Source organism: Atractosteus spatula, chromosome 12 (genome assembly GCF_055471065.1).
Source record: "Atractosteus spatula isolate fAtrSpa1 chromosome 12, fAtrSpa1.hap1, whole genome shotgun sequence".
NCBI classification, from domain to species: Eukaryota; Metazoa; Chordata; class Actinopteri; order Semionotiformes; family Lepisosteidae; genus Atractosteus; species Atractosteus spatula.
In genome coordinates, this window is record NC_142717.1 from 7664801 (window position 1) to 7688665 (window position 23865).

Genomic DNA, 23865 nt, shown 5'->3' on the forward strand with positions numbered 1-23865 from the left:
CATGCTGAAAAAAAGAAGAAAGAGAACACAACGTTTCGGCCGTGGAGCCTTCTTCAGGTGTGGAGCCTTCTTCCACACCTGAAGAAGGCTCCACGGCCGAAACGTTGTGTTCTCTTTCTTCTTTTTTTCAGCATGGAATAAACCTATTACTTGTTCCTTTGCAGCCTACGCATGCTGACGCAGCTACCCACCTGAACTACATTGTAAAATTATTTTACATTTCTTATCAGAAAAACAACTTGACACTGGAAAGTGATTCTAACTAGTTGGACTATAATGCCTCCCAGTGGTTGAAAACAATACTAGGTTTTATTTTAGTTTTAATGTTCACAGCTAAAAACACATCCAACAAGAAGAGAAAAATAAATTATTCAGTTACTTAATTGAGAGCTTATATACTGTATACCACCTTGGTAACAGAGAAACATTTAGGGTATGTGTGTGTGATTTCTTTGCAACCTTGGAATAAAGTCATCACCAATGGGGGAAGTACCTCACTACTGACATCATATTGAGATCTTATAACAAATTAATACAGGGGTGCAGCTATGCAGTCCCAAGGTGTTTGTCCCTTCTGAAGAATTATGGATAGCAGAGGCTACTCTGTGTCATTTTCTACATGAACAGCAAGCAGGAAAGGGACCCAAAAAGGTCAGTGGCTACTTTCCTTTTCAGAGAATCAAAGTTACAAAAGACAACCCATCATTACCTTTCAATACAGAATGCAGTCATCACAACTAATGAGTAAAAAACTCAAGACCTTATTAGCATTAGCTATGAGCCACAGAAAACATCTGAAAGTCTCCCAAGGAGGGGAATATGGAGTTACATTCAGGTGGTACAATATGACAAACATGCACAGTGAGGACCATAAAAGTGACATAAAGATGTCCCCTGATGGAGTTCACATAGGAATTTTCCTTAAGGGGTCTTGCTGGAGAGACATGCAAAGTCTCGTAAGGAAGCCAAATGGTATCTGTACTCTAGTGTGCCATGTGCTTATACTGGTGTTTTATCTCCAAGGGAATCACATGTCTCCTCCCCCATTGGTGATCACTGCATTCCATATTGAAAGGGAAGAGTTGTTCTAACTGCTGTGTTAAAATCCAGAAAAACGGGGAATAGAAAACACAAGATTGAACTGTAAAGATGAAAAGAATGCAAACAAAAGCACCAGATCCCATTGTTTGGGCAGGGCGAGTTAACTATGTTAAGAAAATGAAGCAAAAAATAAATGTAATTATGCTGGTGAATGCCTTTATTGAAATTATATAAATAAAATGAATATATCTGTGGGGGATTAAATGGGCATTTGCTGAAAAATTCCACTTCAAAAAAAAAATTACTGAGTAAAGCAATGCAAGTGCTGAAGCACTGCCTCCATCCCCTGTTAATCATGCAGAAAGAAGGCTCATGTGTGTTGTCCTCACCTCTCCAATGTTGATAAGAGGATTGTAGCAGTGAGCCAAGTAGATTAACAGCTCCTGATTTCAAAATTGAAGAGTATAAAAAAGCTTGGAGGTTTTCCAAATGTAGATAAAAAAGTCCAAATATTAACTTTCCAGGGATTTCAAACCTTTTTATACATTTAATACATAAAATGGAGTCCGTATAAAATAAAAAGGGAAATATCTTAAGAATATAAACAAAATATAGAAAACAAAAATGGTAAATAAAAAGATGTTTGCATAAAGCATATTTCAAGGAGGTGAGAATTAAAGACCCTCAAATAAATGTTGTTTGGGTTTACTGGTTATTCAGTATCAGAGTAGACTCCCACTGTTGTTGCCCTAGAGATGACAGTATTTGCTCTGCTCAGCCCAGCATATTTCCCTCCTCCTGAGGATAAAGGACCCTTAGATCTGAATGAAGCTTTGCTGTTTCTGGCATGGTCTTCGTCATCCTCTTCCTCTTCTTCCTGTTCAGCCCCCAGGGGCACCAGAGTGTGACGGCTAAACTGGCTCAGTGGTTGTCCAATTATTCCCAAGCTTTGGAGAAAGGAAAAAATACATAAATCAAATCAAGTGGCTTTTCTGCAACAAATGTCAGCCTAGCTCACTCTTGGACATATGTATAAGAAACAGTGTTAAGTATAATGTGTAAACTATAATAGATGTTTCTTTCAGTACACTACTTTTGATTAAATTACAACTAAGCAAATCTAATAAGAAAAGTCTAATCATCAGAAAAAGACCTGAAAAAAAATATCTGCGTAAGCAAACTAATTCAATTAAGTCATTGATAACTCAAATGGAAGGAGAAGATGACACTGCAGCCCCTGGGTACTGGTAATTGTCAATTCATGGCATTGAAGATGTTGTTACTTCGAAGACAAAGCAGCCGTAAGTTCCTCCATCAGAGACGTTGTGTCACAGGGGTCAGTGGAGCAGTCCTGCTCTAGGCAATCTGTCTTAAATAGGTGCTGGGATTTTTCCTTTGGGGATGGCAGCAGCGATGTAATCACTGGAGAGCGCTGGTTAAGGATACTCTTTATAGCTGGTCTTTTCGACTTCATCTTCCTGCAAAATACATAGTTTTATCATTTACAAAGTAGGGGGGCGGTGGACAAATATCTTAATATCATGCTGACACCTGTAAAAAGGAGAACAATTAATAATAGTATCTGATTTGTTCTATACGAGTATCATTAGCATAGCAGTAAAACCCAGGTAGAATGTAAAGTAACTATCAAAAAGTAAAGGTCCTAGCACAGAATCCCATAGAGTACCCAAGTTCCCAAAACTCAAACTTTCAAGTGTTACAAATTAGCTCCTGGTAGCCAAACAGAATCCAAACCAATGTAGGAAATTAGGAGTGATCGCTGGATACTTTTTCACATCAGCAAGATGTCAGAGACTATTAAAAGCTGCACCTACTGTACGTTTAGAGGATAACTAGTGGTCAAGAATCTGAAGATATCTGTAAATGAACATTTAAAAGGACCTGTTTCATTTCACATTTCAGAATGTTTGTGAGAAAGGGCAAATTGAAAATAGGACTGTTTTTTAGTACTTTTGGCTTCAGGGCAGTTTCTTTGAGTGCAGAGGTGAGAGCTGTACATCTGAAGCCTACACCATAAGACCAGATTTCAGAGACTGAATTGATGAGGTCAGCAACTAGTTATTAATAATATGCATTATGCTGTGGAAGAATAGCATGCCTATGTTACAATATTCAATAAAGGGAAGGAAAATGCAGAATTCTTAGCTGGTTCAAGCTTCTTATTCATAGTAGAGAAAAGATTTCTAGGATTACTGTGGCCCTTGTCAATAAGAGTGGAACAGAAGGAGAATCTGGCAGCCTTAAGGACATCCCTCTAGGCCTGTTGATGTTGTTCATAAGCTGGCTGTGAACAGTCAGTGCCATCTCCCTCCACAAGTACTTAACACCTTCATAGAATTCGTTGCATTTGTGTACCAGGGAGAAAGATGAGAAAAAGTAACTAGCTGAGTTTTTAATGGAATTTTTGGTAACTTGATTATTTTAGCTGTATAAATCTATTTTATTTAGTTTGTTATTGGAAAAGAGCAATGGAACCATCCTTACCAAACTAATTATACAAATGTAGAATATAATACAGTGATGGATTTACTTGAAAAAAAATACTTTTGCATGTACTAAACAACATACTACACTTTTATTCCATATGTATCACACTCTGCAACAAAATGTAGCAGTCTAATAAGCTTTTTTTTATTTTGGAATCGTTAAAGTGTAGAACTTTTTATTCTTAAAACCTTTGGGGGAATTTACCTTCTTTCACGGGTGGATCCTATTTCTTCATTCAGAGTGGTGTCCAATCTTGCATTCTCATTATTATCCTCCGTCTTCCTGACAGCATGATTAAAGGTGTCTGAACGGAGGAGCCTGCCTACTTCCTCCTGGATCCCTTTAAGGTCTTTGCGTCTGAATGTCACCCACGCTACGTATGTGGAGAACCTATAAAGACACTTGTTAAAATATTTAAAAGCATTGTAAATTCATACTACAGGATTTCTATACTGATCCCTACATTTGACAAGCTTACTACCTTTTTTTTATTAATTCTGCAACACATTTTCTTCATTTATATTCTTGTAAATTGTCACTCATGTACTGTATATTGTTTTTTTTCCATTCAATGCAAAGTGATTTGAGATGTAAACTTTTAAAATATACAGTTTTAAAGGAGTTATATAAAATATTTTATTGTATTTAATGATAATTAATGAATGTATATATAACCAAAACCATAAGAAAAACAAAATGTATGCAATCTCAAAAGTGGGGTGACATTCGATGTTGAGACCCTCAGCTAATAGCAATTCACTCTTTTTCATTCTGTTCTGTGTCTTCACTGATGTTTAGTCAGATTTGCGTCTTTGCCAGTGTTTCTGGTGTGTTTGCACAAACCCCTGTACATCTGCACTCTCTAATATTAAAAAAAAGAGTCAACACTTATTTCTTAAATCAGATCAGATTTTATTATTATGTCTTTTGATATACTCATACAGCAATCTACTGCTGCTCTATATATCTAGATTATTATCTTTTAGATACATATAAAATATGCTGCACAGCACAGGGGGGAGGAAAAAACTCATTTTACTGCAAGGAAACCTGTAAAGTCCATGGCTGATAGCTACCCCCTCCTCCAGGGTACATAATTAAACATATGTATCTTATACATCTCTGTATTTTCAGATTCTCAAGAGAGAAGAATTTTCAATTTAAACATTTTTGAGGAAATATTACTCTCTCAAACTTCCACTAGTGCTTTGGGATTTTGGAAGATGAGGTACTGTAGCACGTCACATTCCAGAAAAAAAATCCTAAGCACTGACTAGCAAAGATAGAGTGAAGTACTGGTGTTTTTTTATTTCCATTTTCTGCATCAGTGAAAAGTAAGCATCAATGATTCTATCATTGAGCCAAATGTCTGGACCCTGAAGTATATTTATATCATTCAAAAGTATCCACACTATAGATTAGAGTCTCTATCACATTTCGACTACATTTGGAGAAGCACAGATTTTGGTTTTGTCAAAAATGTAACTTTAGCATGTCCAGTATTTTTTTCTGTGGCATGTTTAAGTTATACTTTTATTTTGAAAGGTAATGCAAACAGGAAGCCAGTTCCCTTTGCTAAATGTTGCCATTTTCACACTAATTAATTTACCTGTGAGTCTTAAAAGGGATACAAAGCTAAAGTCAGCCAAAAGTTCAATTAAAGAAATGTATGCTGCCAGTTAGTTCAATTATACCTTTGGATATAAAAAAAATACAGGAAAATGAAATATATATTTTAGCTGTTGATACTATTAAATGTCTGCTTTTAAATATGATTAAGAAATGAAGTTTAACAAAAAAAAGCAGTTTTTTCTAAACTCAACATTAAGGTTTGCTAATCCTGATGAAGACTTTTCATCATTTTAATGAAAATGCACGTTTACTTTTTTAAATGAAAAAGTAAATTCAATTACCTCAAATAACTGTCGGTCTTTGTAAGTGGCTGAAACCCTGCTCCTGGCAAATGTACAAACAACAAAGCAAAGTGGATTATTATGATTAATTTTCGTTCCTGGATAATAACAAATCTGGACTTAAATGGAAACTGCTGACGTATTTTATACTTCAGAGTAAACTTTTTCCCTTAATTCCTGTAGATAACTTTAAGCATGGAATTTTGGGAAATGGAATGAATGGAAATGGAAGTGACAATGTGCTATAGGTATTGAAAAAAGTAAAACACTTTTTAACCATTTAATCCTTTGATGCAGTATTTACTGTACCAACCTAGAGGCTGAAACATATTCCGTTTTCTGTCTTAAGCATGCAGAGATTTACAGATTACATAATGCAGGGCGGAGTGGTGGTACTGTGGCTAAGGACCTGTGCCTGTGGCTGGAAGGTTGCTGGTCAAATCCTGCAGTCCTACTCCGTTGGGCCCCTGAGAAAGGCCCTTAACCCCAACTGCTCCAGGGGTGCCATATAAATGGCTGACCCCAAGCTTCTCTCCTTGCCTGTGTGTCTCATGGAGAGCAAGTTGGGGTATGTGAAAAGACAAATTCGTAATGCAAGATATTGTATATGACTTATAAAGTGATCTTATAAGTTAATGATTTTTTTTTAATGAGGAAATAATGGAAAGTCAGTGTGTATACAATGCATTTTTTGTTCAAGTACGAATAATACAAGCTCAAAGATACAAAATACTCTGCACGGCTGTCAGTGCTGCAAATGAATTGCAAACGATTGAAATGGCACCAAATATGCTGTGCCTGGATTTAGCCTTACTCCACCTACTGTATCCAACTTTTCCTAATTGAGAATTTAATGAATCATTCTCCACTTTATGAGTTGTGCACTGACCTACTAGCACAGCATAGCTGCTGCACAGTATCTCTGAGGTTACTTTACTTCAGTGCAGAATGAGATGAATCTACTGAGATGAATCTACCCTTACTCATGTGACTCTTTGGGAAAAGTGTGCCTAAATTCACAATATGTATAATATGTACTGTATTAGTTCTAGTATAGCACACACCAAGTAGGCAATTTATAGCTTCTGTCATGAGTTATTAAACACGGTTTAACCATCCCGTTATAACATTCAAAACAAAAAGTCACTAGCATTCTTGTTTCATCATGTATTCTTTAGAAAAACAACCACTAAATTATTCAGCAGTGACAGTGGTTGTTTACTGACCTTCCACAATCCATATGGTGCTGCTGAGACATCCCAAGTCCAAGAACCAGAACAGAGTATGCGCAAGCAAGCTGTTTTTTTGCAAGTTCAACTTTTATATGTGCCTCTTCCATGTTTTTTCTTTCTGTTAAACTTGGTTCCCTAAGTGAAAAACAAAGAGAATGGTATTTTTTAATCTCTTTGTTACTATTTTCCCTTGTCACTCCCAGTGCCCAATTTAATAGAAACTGAAAACTTAAAACTAAAAAAGAATACACTCAGTATCACCTATGGTAATCACTATAAAGAAGATTACAACTTTTTCTTAACACACGTATTTTCCAATAAAAACGAGACTTATTTAGATCAACATATAGTATTTAAAAAATTAAAAATTAAAGCAATTCTAAAACCAATTTCAGTAAAAAAATAAATCATTATATTGAATACTTAAAGTTTAAATTTAAATAAATAACTGCAAAATAAATAAACTAGAAATAAAATAAATGTCAAAGTCAGAAAATCACATTGTTCAGTACATCAATGTGCCATCTGTAACAAACATATATAATGTACAGTATAGCTTAAATATATGGCACATACTTACGCCATTAAAGGTTGGGTTTTTTTTTCCAATGCCTGTTTCTCAAAATAACAAGATAAGTACAGCAGCAGGGCTGAGAGAAAGTCATTTACTTGCTGACTCCTATGGAGAAAAATACATTTCTTGAGAATAATTCAAATATCAAATTTCTTCAGCCTAGAGACAATGCCCTAAAGCCTTTAGTAAAGGCCTCACTAGCTATCTTCTTTATGTTACTATAAAACATTGTCAAACACATGTCAGCAAACAATTAAGAATTTGTTCATGTAACATAAAATGTTTATTTATTGTAGCTAAGTGTTAAAGCATTACATTTGAATCCCGACTGTGAACATGAATGTACAGTACAGTAAGTCTGGAAGCAGCTCTGAATTCATGTGCTGTACATGTGTCCACAGGGGTCAGTCTGAAACCGTTAAGATCAGCTAACTGCTGTGTTATCAGTAACATATGTTTGACTATGGATCTAAACACATAGTCGTGTGCATTAAGAACAGAAATATATTATGGGAGAATTAAGAGCATAATAACATACAATAATACTATTATTCCATAGTGTGACAAAAAGTCTGGAGTATGTGTAAGCATGATAGCCAACAAAGAGGGAACGTGGGCCAAATGGCCTCATCTTGTTTGTAATTTTTCTTATGTTCTAATACGTAATTTGATAAGAAAAGACTGCCCTAACCCCTTGACAACAAAACCAATTTTTCCTCTCTACCTTTTGGTAGGATTTACAATTGTGGTTCATGGCTCAGGTGGATTCACAATTGTGACTACCAAACTTAAAGTAAAAAAAAAATACTTTGACACTTGAACACATAAACTGAAAAAGGCCTAAAAGCTGAGATCTTCTGAGGGCTGCCAAGATAAATGCATAACAAACAAACATACCTCATTAGAGACATAAAACACAGAGGTATTGGCTCATTTTCCTGCAGCAAGGAAAATGCCACATCTGCAAGACACACAAATGCGAATGTGATAATTATACATGAAGAGCATGTGTAAAAGAATTAGACAGTGTGTTTAATTGATGAACCCATGCCATGAACCTACTCTTTACATCTTCAATGGTTACATGATCATGTGGTCCATGCTTCAGTGAAGGTTTACAGGTGCCTAATTGTGCTTTCCCATTGTATTTTTTATCCACAGCTGTGCGAACACCAGTGGGGCCTCTTGTGGGAATAGGTGAAGGTGGCAGTAACCTGTTGAAAGAGTAATTTCTATTGCATCATGGGTTTAAAAGGATACAATAAAAAAGGACATTTTCATTGGTTTGCCACAGCAGTGACAAAGGGCGAGACATTGAGCTTGGCAGAGGTAAACTGGAATAAAGGCTTCCTTTCTGTAATCAGAAGCAACTTTCATGCTTCTGTTTTCTAACTGATTTATTCAATTCAGGGTCGTGATGGAACCAGAGCCTGTCTTAGCAACCATCATGAATATGGCGGGATACACCCAGGATGATACACCAATCTATCGCAGGGCACACACCAGGCCCAGTTCTCCCAGAACCTACAGTAATTAGCCTACCAGTATGTCTTTGGATTGTGGAAGGAAATGAGGAGCATCTGGAAAAAACCTACTCAAAGACAGGGAGAACATACAGTACAGATTTTAAACTGATAGCACTCCAGGAATTGAACTCAAAGCCCCAGCATTGTCAAGCAGCAATGTGCCACCACTGCACCACTGCGATGCACTCAGAAGCAACTTGGAGAATCTAAAACCTACAACTATATAACACAGTATACATACTTGACAAAAGTACAAATAAAAAGTGTTAGAATATGTACGATATTATGGTACAACACATGCATTAAAACAAAAAGCCACAATCATTAAGGTAACTAAAAATTTCTTCTAAGTTATCCTGATGCTAAGTATTTTGTTGGGATCTTGTTTGGCCTAGATTAAGCAAGGTTTTCTCAGCTTTTGCCTTCAAGAACTACAGACCAGCAGGTTTTAAAGGGTTCTTTAAATTGCTGGTATCATACAATCTGAGATAAAGAATTAAGAAATTGGTCTAGTGACAAACATTATTAAGTGGCTCAGGTAACTTAGGAAAACCAGAAGTCTCTATACTCAAGAACCTCACAGCGAAGGATCACTGAAAATACTAAAATGTCAGATTGACTGATTAGTTCTGACTAAAGAATTAATCCTTGCAAAATATAATATTGAGTGACTCAATAAACAATATAATTTCTTGTGTTTCCCCATAAAATTTTCATTTAATATTTTGGTAAAATAAGACAAAGTAACTTCAGAAATCAAGACAATATATTTTACAAATGAAGCAAAACCAAATTAGAAACAACGTTCCTCTTCATATCAACCATTACCATAATTCAACCATAACCATATGAACCATAATTTGAGGTTCTGTGTGGAATCAGTGAGCATACCTCTCAACACGCTTGTTAGCTTGTTCTTGGAAGTGAATAGATTTGTTCTTCTTCCTTTTATCTTTAGTTTCTATGGTTGAATTGAAACTGAAAAAAATATATACAGATATATCACTGGAGCAAATAGATAATGCAGACAAATATAATGCTAAATCAGATAGTACACTTTTGTGCTATCTAAAGCTAATTTAGATAATACAATCCAGGACCACTTCTGACTGTGATCTATGAAACCAGTCTTATGGCTAACAGCAGACACTAATAATAATGACTTGGGCTGTTGATGATAAGATGATAAAGAAGCTTCCCACAAAGACATTCAATATAAGAATAAGAAATAAATGCAAAGATAGTACATTATTTAATCAACATGTTGTTTAAATACAGTTCCAGCCTGATACATTTGCTCCATTCTAAGGTATTTCAAAGCACTTAAGGTTTTACCCACTACATCCAGCACTGAAGTACAGCATGGCTGAAATGTGATATCCATGACGAACTAGCGGTCCCACTAAAATTTCACGTAAACGATTTAAGGAATCACTTCACCAGTTGAAGGAGGGACATTAGGTAAGCCATATTGTAAAAAACACATTAGAATATAGCCGGAACAGTGGGGTTAACACTTCTGTTCTACCAAAAAGTGCCATGGGTTCTTTAAAGAAAATCAGAGCAGTATTCCTAGTTACCATAATGGGGCATCAGTTTAGGTATTCTGGTCTAGAGGGAAGAGTGCCACCCAGTGTTTCAAATATTTAGCAACAACTTAGTTTTCCTTGGAGGTCTCGTATCCTATTACTGACCAGACTCAGTATTTCTCAGCTTCTGAGATCTGACAAATTCAGGATAAATAATGCTTCTAAACAAGTATAATGGATTGAAAATTACAGCATCATACTCTTTAAAAGTTTTATAACCGTATTTCTTCCTACATGTTAAACCGTTACAATAATTAAACTTTGCAATATTACATATATGATTTATTTATTAAAATGCTTTATAGTTGGTTTTTGAATTTTGGGATTGAACAATTTAGAATCAGGCTCCAATTAAGCATTTACAGATATGCTATGTATATTATGATGCATTGCTGGGCAGGGCTTTTGTGTGTGTAAGAATGAGTGATGGGATGCATGGCAGGACTGTTCCTCTTGCCACATTTTGTTTTATATAATCAAATAAATAGAGCACTATTGTATCCTTGTTCAGTCTGTCATTATTCACGTTATTGGGAATATGATATACACAAGATAACTGATTTATCAGAGGCAATAGCAAGCAAAAACCTTTGAACACAAACATTACATTTAGTACCGTATATGTCCAGAATTATAATAGGCTAATTTCATACTAGTGACATTTAACCTAATCTTATTAAAGCAGTTTTTTTATTTTATTACCTGAATAATTCAAGTGTTTGCAGTTCATCATTCCAGTGCCAGCGTCCAGGTGTAGATATGCTAACCTGTTGGAAAAAATGGTAGGGTAAGTAAGTGAATATCAGTGTGCACCATTTCTGACGTTTAAGGATAATAAGAAAAATGAGGAAAAAAAAGAACAACACTATACATGTGAGTAATGTAATTCAGTATTTTAGAAATATTGATGGACAGAATTTCAATGGAAAGGAGCAATTAGCAATCTGTCAACCATATACTGTAGTGTCATAATACAGCATATGTGGAATTAAAGTGTGCTACATAAAAGGCAGAAATTAACAATCACTGGTCTGTTGGACTGTAGCCTGTTCCTGGCACAGAATCTCTGGACGTGCTTACTGGTGCACTCTCACATGGATTGGTCAAGGCTAGACCACAGAAATGTACTGTATCTGGGTCCAGTGACTGAACACACACAATAGAAATGTAATATGTTGACTTTCCTGGCATTTTATGGGTGAAGTCACCTGGAGCATCAATCTTTCAGAAAAATACTGTTTTCTCTAGATTTCTTCCCGTAAGAAATCCATCTAACAGATTCTTGATTTTCCAGGCTGATTGCATGAAATTCCATCCAGCAACCTTAATAATACTCCATATAGCCTGGCCAGTTATCAGACATAAATCCCAATCAGCCTGTGTGTGTTGTGTTCAGCCAATCCCTGTGAATGAATTCCAGTAATCTGTTTCCCAGGAGAACCTCTTACCAGACGTTATCCTGCAGTTGATCTGCCAGGAATTGGTTGCAGCCCTGCAGACAGGCACAGAGGCCATCCACACAGTGGGTTAGCAGCATATTGCTGGAACTTTAAAAGTTAGTCTAAAGTGTAGACTAACTGATGACCAGTTTTACCCATTTGTTTTTTCATATTGTGAAAATATTTCACATTTTATACGTCACAATTTTATATTGTGAAATGCTGACTATATAGACTTGCTTTCTCTGCTCACGAAGTATATTCTGACTAGAATTTTCTTTTGCAATACGAAACCTTAAGAAAACAAAACTATATTTTATCCATATATGCAGTGCAGAGCAATAAAATCAGCCGACTGCAGAGTGATTGAGTCACGTAACAAAATGCGACATACAGTACAAAATCCAATTCTGTTTTTTTTAAGTACGACTTTTCATGAGTGTTTAGGTCAATGTAATGTTTCTACTTACTGTTTTAACGTCTGGCGACAGAGTAAACTAGGTATCATGAAACCCTGCATTTTCATGCACCTTTCGTTACTTCTATCCTAAAGCAAAAACCAGCGCATCGACGGAGGATCAATTTCAGTAATGTGCTTCTCCGTCTCCATCATACATATGATTAACTATGTCAAATTATTAGTAATGACAACAATTGAATAAGTCACGGAGTATTTCACGTTTTGATAAGAAATAATTACCGTTTCCTTAGTTTTTGCCATTGCACAGGAGAGTCGACATCTCCCAAACTATGGCTCCTAGTCTGTGTACAATAAAGCCGGATAGTATCTAGGCAACAGCGTGCAAAACAGTTGTGCGTGTGCAAAGTAATACGCTCGTTGTGAAAAGGGAACAAACACATATTAATTTAAAAACAGTTATTTCACCTCCGTAGGGTAATAAGTAACATGTACAAAACATGCACAAAAAATAATTATTCGCTATGGTAGGAATCGCAGTGGTGCTCAAAATAACGTAATTTGAATTCATTACACATTAAATTTCATTATATTTTCAGTTTATCTTAATTCTCGTTTTTATTTACTCAGATCTGATTTAAGTTTAATAGTCTTCGAAAGGTAGTAAGAACGCTTGTTATGTTCTGGATTTATAAAATCTGACCATGCACATTAAGCAGCACAGTAGCACAAATAGTTCTTGACAAATTAAACGGCCATTTTAAAGAATAAGTATTTAAAAATGTGATAAAGGTTATTTCTGGAATGCAACTGATGCACTTGTGCGGACAAAACATTATCTGCAATGAACAAGCTAATGTTTTGAAAACCACATTAAATTGTTCATCTGTTAATAAAAGTGAAAACAAACAAATGCAACAAATAAAAGTAAATGAAGTGCCGAATAATCTGCGATCATGATTATGCGAAAATGATTGCAGGCAAATAAAAACGAAACTTAGAAATGCACTACCAGTCCAAAATGTTAAATAATGCATCATAATATATGCATGTGTTACCACTAATTACAGAAAAGTTATGCTGTTGTATGTTACATTAAAATGTAACAGATTAATACATTGGAGACGTACAGTGCCTATTCAAAAACAACAGAAATTATGCTTCATTTGAATAGTGATGGTTACCTGGTGGCTGCTGGCTTAATTGAAGTTGCTTGGACAATAAATGTTTTTTTTTGCAGCAAACAGCTGAGAATCCAAAAAAACAATTGTGTTTCTGTGACAGCCCACATCCTAGATGGCAGGCAGTCACCAGAACAGCCTAGGGCCATCACACCTATCTGATCCATCTGTTTAATCGTTTTCAAAGGACGATAGCTACGGCATGAGATATTCCGTCAGCAGAGTGACTTTAGCCCACTGTTAGCATAAAAATGATCTGTGAACTTGGAAGCCATATAAAGGTAAAGTCCAAAGCCGGGGGATGAAATCGCTGTCTCCCTGGGGCTAAGAAACCCAAGGTTAAGCAGATTGTGGTGGAATGTTTTATTCACTGATGAATGGCACGTTACCCATGACAGACCTCATAGAAGACAGCATGTTGGGAGACACATTCTGGTGAGTTATGCTGTCCAACTGTGACTGGTCAATTTTGCTGCCACTGAACAGGATGAAAGGATAAACATCAAACTGTAGTCCCCATGCGTTAGCGCTGCCAAGATTGTGTTAATATTGAGGGACAATATACATGATACCAACAGTGAAACATTTTAATAAGTGAGTAATATTCAGTAATATGCAGTGAGTAAGACTTCATATTCTGGACAGTAGTTGTGAAAATTTAAAGATCACAGGTACCTTCCGAAAGTCCGACAGAATTTTTAAGAAATTATTTATGTTTTTGTAATTTAAGCAAGTCACACACAAACTGTATGTTTGATATAAAAACAGCACCCCTTTATTTGAACATTTAGCCGTTTGAAACAATATCTTACTAAAAACATTTCTAAAAGGATTCACTACCTGTCACGATCATCATCCTTCCTCTTAAGGGCGCTCCAACCCTTTCGTATCTTAGTTTATTATGTGCATCTTCCCCGTTTTGTCTGCAATTATTTTAGTCTGGTGTGCCCGCTATTCCTGGCTCAGCATTGGGAGATGGACGCCCAGAAGCCTGACTACCAACGGGTCCAGGTGAGACCCGACAGCATAGGCTTCATCACGGCGTCCTGACCATCTGAGTCTGGGGCTTGGAGCGCCTGGCCTCGTTACCCTGGTTTTTAATCCCTGTTCCGGATCCTGTTCCGGATTTTAACCTTGTCTCCCAGTTCCTGGACTTTGGACTGCGCCCCGGATCTCCCCCTTGGACTGTTTGGATTTGTTAGCCTGCCCCAGGCTTACCGCCCCCGAGTACCGGATTACCGTCGTCACGCCCCCCTGTCTGTCAACAGGTCCTGATCCTCTCCGTCTTTCCCCTGTTGTCCTTCTCCACTTACTTCCGGATTATACCATCTGCATAGGGTCCTAAACTACGCTAACACTATGGCTAGTCATACTTTTATTCAGTGCCTTTTCACTAAACTGCCATATCCAGGTGTTTAGTGGAAGAAACCTATTAAAAAATATGAATATTAAAATCCACAACAATTCCAAGTACTGTACTGTATATAACCACCAAAATGAACAAATTACACCAATACTATAATTAATTAAGGGACTTAAAAGAATGATTTTTTTTATTTTAAAAGTGTAACCATGTAGCAATTTTTATCACTTCTGTGTTACAGAGAATAATATTAATATGTGGTCTGATTCAATTTTACAGTCTGTACCCTAAAACGAAATGGTCTTAGTATCAAACAGAACATTACGATAAAGGATCTCTATATTTCCAATTGTACTTGTATATTTTCTGACATGAGAAAAAAATGTTTTGATACAATATATATAGAAATGTTGCTAAAATATGGTTCATTCTTATATTTTAGTTAAAACACTTGCATTATCTACTTTTCACAGTGAGCTAGGTTGCCCAAGCACTTTAACTACTTAAAAGTTGGTTTCCAATGTAACAACAGAGCTACCTGAATAGGAAAAGAACAAACTATGCCTTTAAAGTTCTTGCCAGAAATACCCTTCAACTGTTCTGTGAAATGGACAAAAAGATAGTTAATAGTAATATATAGCAACAAAACAAATCCAATGGAAACAAAATCCTTTTGATGAGTGACTTGAGAGTTCAGTTTGTCTTCAAAGTGAGTAGATGTACTTTTTCAGTTAAATAATCTATTCCCCAGGACTTGTATTTCTCTGTAAAAGCATCAGCAGACTCAAGTAGTTGAATGTGGCAGGCTTTACCTGAAAATAAAACACAAATGTTTAAAGGATGACAGCTAAAAATAAAAAAAGGTTTTGCAGACACTATGTCCATGGAATGGAATGTTCTGCTCCTGTATATCAGACTTAGCGGGATGCTATGAAAAGGGTGTTTGATCAACGTCTACACACACTGCTTTCTAAATATGGAAAAACTCCATTTATATATGCACTGTGTTCACATACTGTACAGTAGCTCTCTCTTCCTATACAGTACATCAAACCTACCTCTATCTACCATCAGACATTACTCATTCTAATCCTATGATTTACATGTGCTTCCCACTGAAGACGTAAAAATACCGTGTGAGTTGTTCAACAGTACGATTTTTATCAGTTTTACTTTATAAACATATTTAGTAAACCTATGTGCTGTTGAAGGCAACGTTATTCTTCGCCATGTGAACAAATGTGATTGAATAAATATTATAAACATCAGCTATTAATACTCAGTGCTCTGTGCCCACAAATTAGCAGTCTAATTCTTTAATTATGGATTAGGCAATTTGAGCACAGTGAAAACAAGTACCTCTCTGTCTAAAGAAATACCACTAATCCAGAACTGGAACATTTTAGTTTAAGAATTGTTTTCTAAGTGGAAATTCAGTTTGTTTTTTACATGCAAGCAACTACCTTTCTTTCATCTGGACGCAGATTTTACATTTGGAAAATCTAAGTGCGAAAAACTGGGTCTATAAAATGCTTAACATTTCTTATATGCTTAACACTTGAACTTACCAAATAAATCTTTAACCGTCTCATCCGGCACAACAAATGGTGGACCTTTAAAGAAGAAATTTGTACACAAGAATCCAAATAAATAAGTGGTCAAAAGTAACCTGTCCGAATCAATATTGAGTATCGTAAGAAATATTTCACTGTATGCATAGGTTTTAGGTTAAATAAAGTAGACAACTGTGGGTATTGATTTAGTGTTATTGGCATCATTTAGATTAACTAATCATTCATGACTGACGATGATATACTTGAGTGACTCTGGTTGTTGCATAAGCTCACACTTGCATCATTAGTGAGAAAGGTGTTGAAATGGCCTACTGTAATTGATGTCAAACATACAATTCATGGGGCAGGTCCAGCCAACCGAACCCATCTGTCTAGCCCATGTGGCAGGAGTGGTCAGAGCTAGGAGCAGGCACTCTTGGTGCGATTACCATAACAGTCTTGCATACAAAGTTCTCCCACTGGTTCTCTACCTCTGTTTAATCTGAGTGCTCCTGTTTGATGATGTCACAGATCTTGTTTGAGAGGCGCGTCTTTGCACAGAAATGGGAAGGAAAACGTGCCACAAAACCTTTTCACACACTTCTCTTAACCCCTCCTCTACATTTTAGAACAACCTCAGCAATTCTCAAAACCGCCGTTAATCTTACCAAAACTGCAAGAGAACTGTTCAAAGAGAATGGGAGAAAATCACATTTCTTTGCCTAAATGAATGGAAAGCTGATATTTAATTTGCATGCCACAGGTGACTGTGATTCCTTTTGAATAACATGTTTTCTATTGGTGATTTTGTAATATTTGATCAACATGAAAGACCACATTATCCCAAGATGAAGTCTCTTGTTTCAGATATTCTGTACATATTCCGGAAAACACACAAACATAAATGAGTCAAGAGTTCACTCTTAATTTACATACACACACCTAAACTCAATACTCTAAGCTGCCACAGCCTAGTCACTTGCTCCAGTTTTTGACGCAATGGTCCAAACTAAGTAAGGCCTCAGGAATAATATGTTTCTAATCTGATTGAATTCTTAATCATTAATATATTCTTTCAATTTATTTTTATTATTAGCAGTTGCAGAAGAAAAATGTTGTTTGTACTGTATATCACTGATATTTAGAAAACAGTGTTCTGCATTTTGTGTTTTTTATACACAACCTCTCTTTAACATTGCCTTTTGCCAATTTGGTTTCCCTGTTAAAAATGCTAAAACTGCTAATTATAAAACATGGCAAACTGCTTTTCATTTATTTAACTTCAAAGCCACTGAGTGTGTTATCAGTCCCTCAAGCAAAGTGTAAATTGCATTTCATTCCTGCAAATTAATATGCATGCGGTTATGTATTTTCAATGTTTTTTTTAATGAGACACCCAGCAATATTTTCAAAAGAGATGTAGTATAATCACAACTATGATATTTTAAATAGCTGTGGTTAATAATGCTAAAAAACAAACCATATTCAGAGGGTGATGAGTTTTGCTAATTGGGATCTGTTGAAGATGTGATGATAACTAATTGCGTTTTAAATGGGGGTATGGAATAAACACCAAAAACTCTACAATTAATACTGTGTCATGGATATTCCTCCTAGTATTTCAGTGATTATACAGCATATATTGGGTATGTATTTATGAATTCTATCTATCTATGTTCCATCTGAAGCACATTTAAAATCAAACTCTGCCATGGTAAATGAGTTTGACATCCCAGATATAACCTATTGAATCCTGATATGACCTATTGAATGTCAAGTTTAAAGAAAAGTATGAAAAACACAGAAGGGAGTCACTATGCAAAATATAACAGCATACAGTATTTCAGTTTTTTTTAAATAATATTTTCTCACAAAAAACAATGTCAAATTTAAATAATTAATTTTGAGTTTCAGTGCTTTGAAATACAAAATATCACAGAGAACAAAATTTCAATGTAGGAGTTGTATTTCAGTAAAATTAGAGAATTGGTCAAGGGTCTGAATACTTTTGCAAGGCACTGTATAGTTTGGACAACTTGTAGAAGGCTCACAAAGTGGGCCTTTTAAAATGATTATCAAATGATTAACATAAATATACATGTGATTTAAAGAAGGAAGGATTCTGCCTGATAAAAATAAATAAAATCCTGTGTTGCCTAAACTGGCACCTATGGATTGAGATTTTAAGCATTTAATCATCTTTGTAAACCACCGTTCTAGTTCATACGTTCTAGTATTTTAATAATGTTTGTTATTACATTTTGATATTGAGCAGTCTTAAACTTAAGAAAGAAGATCATAGTTTTTCCGGTCACAAACAGAATCTAATTTGCTGTTGTGTACAACTGTGGAATATCTTAAAGCAGTAATGTGCAATCCTGGTCTTGAAAGGCCAGTATCTCCACAGGTTTTATTCCATCTCAACTCTCGAAACAAATAAACTCTCCTTGGCTCAGCTCTTTAGGAGTAGGTACTCTAAACACATACTGGCAAGAGCTCCAGGACCAGGGTTGCTTATACCTTCTATAAATTATTCAATGAATGCTATATCATATAATGAACATCTTTTACTGCCCTTGATCAATACTTTCTACAGTACATAAGTGGATAAAAGATATTACATTCAGGAATAGTTTTCAGAGTTAGGGAGAGAATATTACAGAAAGATTCTCTCTAGGAATCTCAAAGACCACGATATAAAATTAAATGCAATAGAACTAAATAATTTTAAATAGCAAATTTCAAAGAGCCTTTTAATACAACTTTAGTGTATAAAGAAACAGACATGGCTTACCTCCATACAAGCTAGGAGTGTACAACAGTGTATCCAAAAGGTATCGGCAATCTTTGTCCATCAAAGAGATGATTAACGTTGCATAGCTTTGATAAAATAAAATGTTGTCATCATTTAGTAACAGGGTCTAATAAGTTTCAGAGAATACCTCTAGCAAATAATAATTCGTGTTTATGTTCATCCAAGCTAAACTAGCAGAGGAAAAATTGAAATATTCACAACCTCCTCTAAAGTGTGTACTAATAAGCAACCTGCCTTTCTTCACACTGATCTGTACAGCAACTACAGCAGAGCAGAGCAAAGATCGGACAGCATTTACTGATAACATTGAAAGCTTTTTACACAGTTTTAAAAGGCATTTTTTCCTAAAGAATATCACACCATATTGTTCAATATAAATTTAACTGAAATTTCAGTTATATATTGTATTGCTTGCTTTTATGTCCTCCCACCCCACAAGAAAAACAAAGAGAAAAAACATGAGACACACCGCTGTCTATCACAGGGATTGATGGCGACTAAGGAGCCCCTGTCCCAGATGCCACCAAACTTCCCTCCTATCGAGCTGATGAGGAAATAAAAGGAGGAAAAAACAAACTTTTCTTTCATAGGTTCCCATGTCTAATGCTAATCACCCATTTTTATAGTTAGGTAAAGACCACAATACAGCACCCCAAATCAGGGTTTTGCTACGCTTGATCCAGAGAAGACATGTTTTCTTTCCATAACCTTTAAATTACTTTATTAACAAACGTCTTAACTAAGTATTCAAAATTAAATTCTTCAGTAATTTTACGGTGACATATCTGATGGAATGCGATTCTCCGGGACGAGAGTTGGCCAACCTACAGTAAGTTTCAGGAGTACTACTTACAGTAATCTAATTAAACATTGATGAATGATGATGATTTAAATGATAATGCAGCCAGGTACATTAATCAATCGGGACTAAATCAATTGTATACAACAAGTTTGTGAATCCTGAAAAGATATACAAAAACATAGAAACAAAATTCATATTAGAGTGTACCTGGAAAAATCAAACAGATTGCATTGATACATGGAGATCTTTCCATCAGAACTCTGTAACAAAGAGACAAAACTTATAAAACTTAGCCTATTATTTATTTAAAGCATTAAAAAGACTTAAGACAAGTCTTACCAGGGACTGGTGATGACACAGATTAGGAAATTTTAAGTAGACGGGATAACAAGTAAAATTTCATTTGCATTACTTTTTCAGTTGCATTTTTCTTATATTCAGGACTTTCTTGTTCACACTTCATTGCTTCATTTCCAAACACAGTGGGTTTGTCTAAGATATAGTCCGGTTATGTCACTCAAGAAAACAGGCAGGAGACTGGAAAGGTTCTGGCCTGGAGAAATACTTTTTCCTATACAAAATAATACTACCCAAGCTATCCAATACCTTTATCCAATATAATTCCAATACCTTAAACAGCTTGGCTCCTGGTACATCTGGGACTGCCTCCTCTGTGTAAGTTAAGTTTTGTTCAACAAAGAACTGCTTTATTCCAATCTCACTTATCTCCACCCCCACAACAGTGTGTCCCATATCTACTAGCCTAGAAAACAAAGTGTGAAAAATTGGTTATTAAAAACTACATTATACTGCTGTGTGGCATTACACTCACCTATGAAAACATTATGAAGTTATGCACCTACCGAACTTTTACATGTAAGGTTGTGAGATTGTTTGTTTTCTTTAATCAAGGTCAGATGCTCTTTCTTATAATCACACAATACGCACTGAAGTGTACCTTCAGGTCCTGCAGGTTAAACTCTGCTTAAACTTTCCTTTACTTAAACTTAAGTGCTAAATCAAACATTGTCAAGTAAGAATATTGAAGTCTTCCCCTTCCAAAGTGAAATACTTACTTGAAAAAGTAAGGATATTAATCTTGCTCTGTCTTTGCAACGTCTTCTTTCATGGTTTTTAGGTTTTTGGGGTGGCAGGCTGGCATTCCTCTCCTGTGTGCCCTTTGTATAGCTCCAGTAGAACGATTTGCAGGAAGACCCAACAAGTGATATACTGTAATCTTTTGCATTACAGTATATAGAGCACACCTGACCTGACTAACCATGATACACACAAGACAAAACACTAATTTTGATTTAATTGTTCTTTTAAAGGGGTCTAAACGCATACCCAATATTAAAACAGCGCATGAAAAAGGACTCCTTAAAAAAAGTGAAAGACTTCAACCATTTATCAAAAAAGTCATAATATCACAATATTAAATGTAGAAGAAAAGGCGCAGGTATGGTATTTACAGGGTTGTAGGATTGCAATAATACACTCATATTTTCTCTTCATTGCCAACCATCTGAGATTATACTGTATGTCAAACCCCTAATAAACCTTCTTTTGAGAACACTGAAGGGTTTCCAAATAAAAAAAAATCAACATTTTAAAACCATGTTTAGTCCAGTGCTTACTCTCTTTGGAAAAGTAATTTTCAAGAAATGTTTTGATTTCATGCTAAAAATCTTTTTGGGACATTCTTGTTACCACAGTTTCTTAACATCTACAGTAACTTTTCCCATAGCTTCTAAGGGTAACACTCAAGTCTGTTTTTTCCCATCTCACCTTAGGAAGATTACAAATCCAGATTACTAATCTACCATAACACTGTCTACACATAAACAGTTGGCTTTGGTAATATGTGAAGACTAACTGCCTAAATATGAAACACATACCATTTCATATCAACAGCTTTTCCACAGAGAGGGAAGAAAAAACGCACCCCTTTCCTGCCACTAAGAACAGCATCAATGTGGCTCTCCAACATCCTGAAAGAGAATAAACTTAAACTTGTAACAAGAAAAGAAACTGTTTCTATAAATGAATGAAGAATACCTCATAATGTCACTTCAACAGTATTCAAATTTCTTTCCTCATTGTTTTCTCATTCATTGGTACCAACACAAGAGATGCCATCTTGTCTCAACCTGTCATTCTATCACAATGCTTACAACATTACACTGTACATGAAATCTACAAGCAAGGCGATGTGTTTTAAATGGCGTTATACTGCAAGCTTTCATACAGTTTGATTTCAATCCAGGTTTTTCTGGATGTATGCTGACATCAGTTCATTCACATGTTGCACTCCTGAATTTTATTTTTCGTTCCCCAAAACACCTTTTCTATGTTTTAGAAAAAAGCTGAACTTGATAACTGCTTTATAAAAAGTTTGGAAATGTATTTTATAAAATGCCCTAGTTGTTACTTTATATCATCAAAGACCATGTTCTCCATTTTTGTTTTGAGCCTGTATGCATTCCAAAACAGTTTGACTACAAAAACACTATTTACAGTGACCCAGCTGAGCACAATAACCAAACTGGGTTGCAAAAGCCCGCTTTGAAGATACTATAGCATTATTTACTTGTGCACTTGCGGCTGATGAAATCCAGTCCTTCCCTCCTTCCAGCGATCCTCCCATTCGTCCACTGACATCACTCTGTCCTCCTGTACTTTGATATTATAACTGTCTGGTGTTTCAGCCATATTGGAACTTACTGTAAGAGAAAGGAGAAAGGACTTTCCATTGGTTTAATTGAAAGCACTGAAGATCAATCAATGACAAATGGAGAAGAAAGGAAAATTAAACTGGTACTAACTGTTCATGATAAGCTCATGGCCAACAACATAAGCTTGATGATCATCAGAACAACATCAGAACAAATTGTTTTTTTTTCTATTCACTGCATGAAGATCTTGTCATCACAGTGAACCTTTTGTTCCAGTGTTCATTGGATAAAATCAGATAATTCTATTATTATAACCTATAAATAATGATATAATATCTAAAATTATATTGGGCTGTGTGGGTCCTAATGCCCCAGTATAGTTACGGGGACTGTATACTGTACTGAACGAATTAACTTACTAAATTTATTACAAATCACATGTTCCAAATCTCTACAAGTTGATGTACTGTAATAGTAGCCTGCTGGATTACGGCTCTCTATTTTCCAGGACTTTTAACACCTCTGCCTGCTCCTATTCTGACCCAGAATATCGTATGCGAAGAATATTGTGTTTCTGTGGCATTTCTATTATTTACAACAGTAGACGCCGAAATCGTGGTCTTGCTGATTACAATTCAAAATGCAAATATATATATATACAGTATATTGGGTAGTAAGTAATTCATTAGGGGTTAAACTTACTTCTGATAAGAAAACACAGGAACATAGTATCTATTGTACACTCTGCAGGACAAGCCACAAATTAGCGGCTATTACAATGACGACACTCTTCTGCACTTAGACCTCTTCATCTGCCTATGTAGTCACTTTCACTTTAATTAATGCAGTGTTCTATCGTTGTCTTTTATCGCCTCAAGGCAAAAACAGCGAAAGGCTCATCGGGCTGTCGATTTAACATCTGATTTTTTTCAGATAGCATAATTTGTTTTGTTTTTTTTAGAAAAACGATATATTAAAAAATGTTTCCTGAGGTTTATTCTTTGAAAAACTCAGCCACGAGTTCACATTGCACAAACGCACGAACACCTACCTGAAACAGGATTCAGCACAAACTGAACTGCCCGTCTTTCTAAATGCTTAAATGAACCTTAACGCGTTGGCTTCACGCTGCTTACATAAGCGCCGGACAGCAATGCAATTCCTTCCTATGAACATGCGCACAGTGCTTTTCGGGGAGGAGTTTCTGCCTGCCCCCTGAAGGTAGTCACCTTGGAG

General features: G+C 35.8%; 2 protein-coding genes across 3 annotated transcripts; both read right to left on the bottom strand.

The window, feature by feature from the left end:
- Positions 1–1243: 1243 nt before the first annotated feature.
- On the bottom strand, positions 1244–12595 carry ppp1r36 (protein phosphatase 1 regulatory subunit 36). The gene is made up of 11 exons (XM_088929075.1): positions 12523–12595; positions 11086–11150; positions 9686–9772; positions 8331–8482; positions 8166–8229; positions 7275–7373; positions 6689–6829; positions 5463–5505; positions 3754–3950; positions 2325–2519; positions 1244–1988 (listed from the first exon to the last, which is right to left on the bottom strand). The coding sequence occupies exons 1-11, from the start codon at positions 12541–12543 to the stop codon at positions 1754–1756; spliced, it is 1299 nt and encodes a 432-aa protein (XP_088785201.1). The 5' UTR covers positions 12544–12595; the 3' UTR covers positions 1244–1753.
- A 1578-nt stretch (positions 12596–14173) lies between these two features.
- Positions 14174–23811, bottom strand: LOC148822608 (putative thiopurine S-methyltransferase). 2 transcript variants are annotated; one of them, XM_088929076.1, is made up of 9 exons: positions 23681–23811; positions 22545–22677; positions 21853–21945; positions 20585–20717; positions 20162–20214; positions 19622–19696; positions 19132–19217; positions 16353–16397; positions 14174–15596 (listed from the first exon to the last, which is right to left on the bottom strand). In XM_088929076.1, the coding sequence occupies exons 2-9, from the start codon at positions 22664–22666 to the stop codon at positions 15478–15480; spliced, it is 726 nt and encodes a 241-aa protein (XP_088785202.1). In that variant the 5' UTR covers positions 22667–22677; positions 23681–23811; the 3' UTR covers positions 14174–15477. The 2 variants fall into 2 exon arrangements, with proteins under 2 accessions (XP_088785202.1, XP_088785203.1); XM_088929077.1 differs by lacking the exon at positions 21853–21945 and having other exon boundaries at positions 23681–23799.
- Between the last annotated feature and the right edge of the window lie 54 nt (positions 23812–23865).